This window comes from Asparagus officinalis, chromosome 5, assembly GCF_001876935.1.
Source record: "Asparagus officinalis chromosome 5, Aspof.V1, whole genome shotgun sequence".
Lineage (NCBI taxonomy): Eukaryota > Viridiplantae > Streptophyta > Magnoliopsida > Asparagales > Asparagaceae > Asparagus > Asparagus officinalis.
Window position 1 is genome coordinate 11336310 of NC_033798.1, and position 6951 is coordinate 11343260.

Genomic DNA, 6951 nt, shown 5'->3' on the forward strand with positions numbered 1-6951 from the left:
CCCTGAATTGTGATTTGATTTCCTGGTTGTCAGTGTATTCATTGGTGTGTGCTCTATTTCACGTTGTTGTCATTATTTTTTGCATTAAAATTATATTTGCCTCAACTGGATGGAAGCAATCTAGTCTCCTTGTTGTAATCTTGGTTAGATGTGCAAGTCGTAAGTATACATGATCATACAGTAAAAGAAAAGTAAAAGATGCATGCTGATCTGGCATAGACATATTTCATTTTTTTAAAATACTAAATACATCATAAGGCAAACAGCGTGGTGACGCTTGAATTATTCTCCATGCTTGCTTTGTTTTAAAAGTTTGTAGCCTAGCATTGATGTCTGAGATACCTATAGTTGTAAATGATGTGCAGGAGGTTCCTTATTGAGACGAGAGACATCTAAGAGAAACTTAATAGTTTTTCATAGTTTTCCTCCAATATTGGATTTTGTTATTTGCTTAAATGCATGCATTATCCCACCTCTCACGCACATGCAATAATCCATAAGCTGAAATAAAGGACTGGCACCCTTGTAAACAGGGCAATTTCGTATATGTATATCAAGTTCGTAAAAATCTCAAGTATGTGCTTAAGATTAAGCACCACAAACTATAACGGGAAAATAATCGGACTAAACAGACAACCAAAAACAAGAAATACAGATATTTACTGAATCTTTTCTCTTCTTGTTTTCTTTCGAGTCTTTTTTACCTTAACAATGTGGAAGATCAACTGGAGGTGGCTGTAGAAACCCTGATGGTCCCACCCCATTCTCCACCACAAAGACCATCGCCAGCCCCCAAGTTATGTGCACATCCAAGTGGCAATGCATTATCCAGGCTCCCGGATTATCCGCCATAAAACGAATCACAGCCCACCCCTTAACTGGCAGCCCCACGGTGTTCCTCAATGGCGGGTCGATCAAATTGAACTTTGGTGTATCTCTCTCAGCATCGAAATTGCCAAATCCAGTTGCAAGCACGTAGAAATCATACCCATGGAGATGTACAGGATGGTTTTCCCCTGCAACTATATTGGTGCCCTGCAATACTATCTGCACAACTGAGCCATACTTCAATGGATAAACCTTAGTTGCTTGCACTGGTTGCCACAAATCTTGGCTTATGTTATCAGCAGTGTAGTCAAATTGAACCGGCGGAACTGCAGGGAAATCAGTGGTGAAAACCCCTGGCACCCCGAACTGCTGAGCTTCGAGGATGGAGATGGTTGAAGGGAGCACAAAAGAGTAATTGTTCATGCTGGCTGCAAATCGAGTTCCACCAGGACCCTGGCAAGTTCTGCCAGGGGGACAACTGAGCAAGCCAACGCCTACCGTGATGAAGAGGTGCTCATCAACAGGACCTGGCAGCGTCACTGGTGATAAGCTCTTGTAGCCAGCAGCAATTGCGGTGGCAGCAAAGGTATCATTGTACGCAGGGAGTAGAGGCATCAATGGTGGCAAGATTCCACAGCCAGCTCCCCTGTATTCGAGGATGGCAGTGGTGGTGGTGGGGTTGAATTGGACACCTTGGGCGCTGGCGTAAGCACGGGCAGCGATGTAGTATTTTCCGGGAGGTGCGCTGGTTGTGACGAGGACATCAGTGGTCTGGCCAGGACCAAGCATGAGGACCGAGGTTACGAATGGCTTGTTATAGGCAGCATCGGCTCCGACCACTGTCATTGTGTGGCCGGCGATGGATATGAAGAACTCGTTGTTGAGTGCAGCGTTGATGAAGCGCAGGAGTATAGTCTCCCCAAACGCTGCTGGAATTATTGTTGTGCCTGAAAATATGATGCATTGAAGTTTTATTTTTTGTGTGAGAGGATATAATAGTTCAGAGGATGAATTGAAGAAGAGAAGATGGATGACCTTTGCTTGAACAGTTGTAGAGATCGCCGGGCTGGCCGTTGATGGTGTATGCATCGGATATGGCTGGAGCGGCTCCGGTCATTGTTGCTTGTCTCACAACTTGAACTGGGTCTGTATTCCACCACTCCCCTGTTTGTTTTTACCAAATTCATTATGATACTTTTTATCATCATATCTTGTACTTCAATTTCATATAATTATAGTTATTTTTCTGCATGTTCTTTGTTGTCATGATATCTAAATTTGTTCAAATTTTTGAATTGTTCCCTGTCTTTCTGAATTCTCAAAATTGATTATATAGGATTATTTGTGCTCCCTTGTTAGAGAGGACAAGTATAGTACACATCAACTTAGGATTGGTCGCCCTTAGTAACATAGTACTTAATGACATACTTTATTGGTAGGGGTATTAGGTTACTGTTCCGTTAATAAAAGCTATGATTTGAATTAAAAGAATGATCTTATGTTTTTGCAGTACACAAGTTGTAATTGATTCAAACATAATTAAAAATTTATTGATTTTATAAAATTTGCATCCTTGATCGACCTATTTTTGCAGCATCAATTATAACCGTCATTATCATGTCGAACTTGGTAACCAAAGTTGTCCCAGCTACAATTGTTTAAAGAAAACTTCTTCACTTTGTGCTAATCACACTAACATGAGAGTTACATATTCCTCACCAAACTATGGATTGAAGATAAGGAAGATATATTATTTTGGAAACATATATTATAATAGATCTAAACATAAAGTTAAAATCATTATTTTTGCATGTCGTACCCTTGACCTTTTCTTGGGTAGTATTGCAAGAAGTTAGTAATCAAGTGTCCTCATCATGTCAAACTTTGGTAACCAAGAGTTGTCCTAATGGCTCTTAATTTGTTAAAAAACACCTTGATTTTCTTCTACCAACAATAACAAGCAAGTTCTATATTTCTTACCAAGAGTTACAAGGGCTTCTCTATGTGGCTTAGGGTAAGGGTAGGATTTATGCTCTCTCGGATAGATGATGAGAGCCCCATACACAGTCGCTCTAAGCCAAGAACTATGTGCATGCCACCAAAGTGTTCCTTCTTGGCCCTTGATCGTGAACCGATACGTGTAGCTCCCTCCCGGCCTTATAGGACACTGCGTCACAAATTCCGGCCCGTCAGCCCATGCAGTTGTCATCTGTCTGACTCCATGCCTGACCACAGTGAACATAAATCACCTTAGAATTCCAATTACATGTATACATATCTGATGCATGCATGTGTAATTTGATGCACGGCTGGGTATGAGGTGACAACTTAAGTTGCTGAATGAGCTGCCAACAGATAGAATACTTGTGAGTCTCATCTCGCCAGAGCAGGTGACCTCACCGTTCCCATCTCTTGGCACCTCATTCTGCTAAATGAGGTGGCAGCGCGTACCAATATTCTGATATATATTATGTATGTACGCATGTATATGTATGTATATCTATGTATGTTTGCACGTACCAGTGGACTGTGACATTGTAGCGGGCTCGGTTCATGACATTGATCACGAGAGAGTCTCCATTCCTGATCTTAAGCGTTGGACCAGGAAGCTGTCCATTCATTGTAATGATCTTGTGTTCCTGGCACAGCCTCTTCACTGGTGTTTCTTGGAGCTAGATCAAGTAAAATGAAGAAAAAAATTTATCATGAAGACTCTGAAGAAAGAAGCATAGACTGGAAATGACAATAGATGATTAGAGAGCATACAACAAAGTCATGGTAGTGGACTTCTGCATTGATACAAATAAAAAGAAGAGAGAGACATAAGAACAAACAGATTAACGAGAAAATCATGAGATTGGTTGTGCGAGCCTCCATTTTCAGCAGGGGTATTAGTTTGGGAGATTAATTAAGAAGGAATTGTGAAGGAGTGAGATCTGCTTATATTAATAGAAATACAAATGCAAATGTTAGGGAGATCTGGTGGTTTTGAGTTTGGCAGATTAGGTTTAGATTTTAAGGAGCAAGAGGTTTTGTTTTTAATTTTAAATGGGGGTTAAGCTTCTAAAGGCTACCTTGCTCAAGACTCTATGAGTGGTTACAACAACTAGCTCCATCACACGGTTGGATGGTAAATTGAGCAGTCCTTGTTCTACAAGAATTCAAAGTGGCTGGAACTTCTTAGAAGTTAGAACAATCCTGGTCTAAACCTACTTAATCACTTGTTTCTTATATCACCGAATCAGATGCGCAGCATTAAATTTGTGTTATTTATCAGAGAAATCTAAAAATTTTGATTTAGAACACTTGATTCTTTAAAAATTGTTCTTCAAACCAACCGTTGAACTGTAAATTGCTTAACTAAAAAAACTAGATACACAGAAGTATATACATAAGGGTCTTAGATAAATAGAAAAGATTGCCACACGTGCCATTAAATACTTGTTGAGACCTTTAAGCTGTGATTGTGGTACAAAAACTTACTGATAAAGCAATTGAAGAAAAATACATCCCTCTGGTTTGATTACCAAAGAGTGTGAAAGAGGAACAAAACCGAGATACCCCATCTTTTTGTCTCATTAGTGAGAATTAACAAAAGAAGTGACATCCCTTTCTCTTTCTTTCTATCTTACTTGCTTACAAGTCATTTTCCATGCAAATAAACAAGAAAGATAGGCTTATATCTTACTAACTCTTTTGACAACTAATTTACTACTTCTGGTCAATACCCTTTATCTTGGATAACAGACATCATTGAACCTTTTGATGCTTGGTTTTGGAAGAACCACATGGTGTAATTACTAATTAGTATTTGTGTAATGGTTGTTAGTGGAGGTGAGCTCCTCCGTAGAAAGAGTTTTTTATTTTTGGGTTTGGAGGTCTATTTTTAGATGCCTCATTTCCATGTAACTTGTCTCTCTTTAGCAGTCTTTAACCTGTGAAGTTACCAAGAGATAGATTATGATTTTTTCCTTGCCATAAAAACTAATGCAGAGTAATGCGAAATTCTAAGTTACGGTATTAATCAGTTCAAGTACTCCAAGTTACATTGATGAATGTGTATGTATGAAGAAATCACTAACTTACCAAACTCTTACTGTCACAGGTTATCTATCTATATGAAATTGAGGACTGAGTTAATTACCTCCATTGAAAGAGACCCTTCAAAGCTTCCCTGGTATAGTCTATGGCACTATGCTTATGTAGCCTAGAGGCTGATGTATTTTATTAATGTATGCTTGTTAGTTTTTAGTTTTTAGCCAAAGGCAACTCGCATGCCGTATGTATGTTTGGTTTATTGCAGCTGTAGGGGTTGTCACTAGTATGCAACTGGAACATTTGGATCAATAATAGTTGTTCATTTCTTTGCAACTGATGAATGTAGTAGCGAAAAGGTCATTAGTTGCAGCAGATGACTTATACAGATTTGGGCATAAGTCGCAGTTTGCAACCCTTTTGAGTTGTATATAGGCTTTAAATTATAGGTCCAACTATAATTAATCTCTAACTCAAGTCCAAAAACCAGATACCCAGAACAAACACCTACAGCTACAATTTCAATGATAGATTACAGTATTTAATAATTAGACTAAGCATTTGCAACTAAAACTGCATGCTACTACTGTTGCTGTAACTACAAGTGCATGCGACTAACACCTGTATTGTATATTACAATTGCAGTGAACCACACATTTCTTGTGAAAACGGTGAAGGAATTGAGAAAAACGTGAAGAATAAGCAAAACAGACTCCACCACACACTGGCGTGGTGTCTGCCACACCGGTGGTAGAATCTGCCATGTTTGTCATGGGTGTGGTGTCTGTCACACCCTGGTGTGGCAGAATCTGCCCTGTTTGTCATTGGTGTGGTGTGTGTCATACCAGGGTGTGGCAGACTCGTTTTTAGAATCCTAATCTATTTGGGATTGTGTTTTGTTATAAATAGAACCACGTTTTTTAGGGTTTCTTGAGAAGAATTAGCATTGTTTTGAGCACTTTGAGAGGGAGATATTGTGAGGGAGTTGAGAGCTTTGGTTAGGGTTATATTTGCGTGATTTTGTGAGTTGTAACCCGTTGTATTTCTCCTCCATATAGTGAAATCTCCCCATCCTCTCCCCGTGGACTTAGGCAATTGCCGAACCACGTAAATTCCTGTGTTTGTGTGTGATTTTTGGTCGTTATTTTTTGAATTGCACTCGTGTTTGGTTTTGGTTTTCTTCTCTCATCGCTCACCGACTCGTTTGGTTGTCGAGCAATCGTGTTTGGTTTTGGTTTTCTTCTCTCATCGCTCACCGACTCGTTTGGTTGTCGAGCACGCTTCCGCATGGCGCGCAACAATTGGTTTTCTTCTCTCATCGCTCACCGACTCGTTTGGTTGTCGAGCACGCTTCCGCATGGCGCGCAACAATTGGTATCAGAGCTCGGATTTCAGATCTAGGGTTTTGGATTAGGTGGAGGAAGATTCAGTTGGAAGCTTGGTTCTTGGAGTTTTAGGCTTCGGTGGAGTTAGGGTTTAAAGTTACCGTTGAAGATCTCGCTTTCCTTGTGTGGTTAGGAGTTCTATTTGGAATCCAATCTAGGGTTCAGTTGGGTAACTTCTAAATTCTATAAAGTTTGAATCTTTCTTTGTAATTTAGAGTTTGTGATTATGGGTGAAGAAGTTGATGAAAGCAGCAAGATGACGGGTACAGTTCAAGTTGGTTTTCAGAACATTAAGATTAGTGTGGTGAAATATGAAAGCAGCAAGATGACGGGTACAGTTCAAGTTGGTTTTCAGAACATTAAGATTAGTGTGGTGAAATATGACGGTAAAATTAATTTTGGTTTGTGGATGAGCGACGTACAGGATGTGCTCAATGCTCAAAATTTGAAGGAGATCATCATGGTCGATGAGAGGGCACCTAAATATGAAGAGACGATATGAGAAAAGATGAATAGAAACGCTTATGGGGTGATCAGGTCTTGTTTGGAACAGGAGCTGAAATATGATGTGATTGGGGTGACGTTTGCAATGAAGATGTGGGAAATTCTCAACAATAAGTACCTTACGAAGAGTGTTGAGAACCGTTTGTATTTGCTGCGAAGATTATTCAGATTTCAGATGTCCAGAGGCACCTCGCTAGCG

General features: G+C 39.9%; 1 protein-coding gene and 1 long non-coding RNA gene across 2 annotated transcripts; one reads left to right on the forward strand and one right to left on the reverse strand.

The window, feature by feature from the left end:
- On the reverse strand, positions 490 to 3787 carry LOC109843213 (laccase-3-like). Its single transcript, XM_020412152.1, has 5 exons — positions 3595 to 3787; positions 3349 to 3500; positions 2809 to 3053; positions 1864 to 1992; positions 490 to 1775 (listed from the first exon to the last, which is right to left on the reverse strand). Exons 1-5 carry the CDS (start codon positions 3703 to 3705, stop codon positions 706 to 708), a joined length of 1707 nt encoding a protein of 568 aa, XP_020267741.1. The 5' UTR covers positions 3706 to 3787; the 3' UTR covers positions 490 to 705.
- LOC109843214 lies at positions 1848 to 5199 on the forward strand. The gene is made up of 2 exons (XR_002247576.1): positions 1848 to 1972; positions 4934 to 5199. It is a non-coding gene; the product is annotated as an uncharacterized LOC109843214 (long non-coding RNA).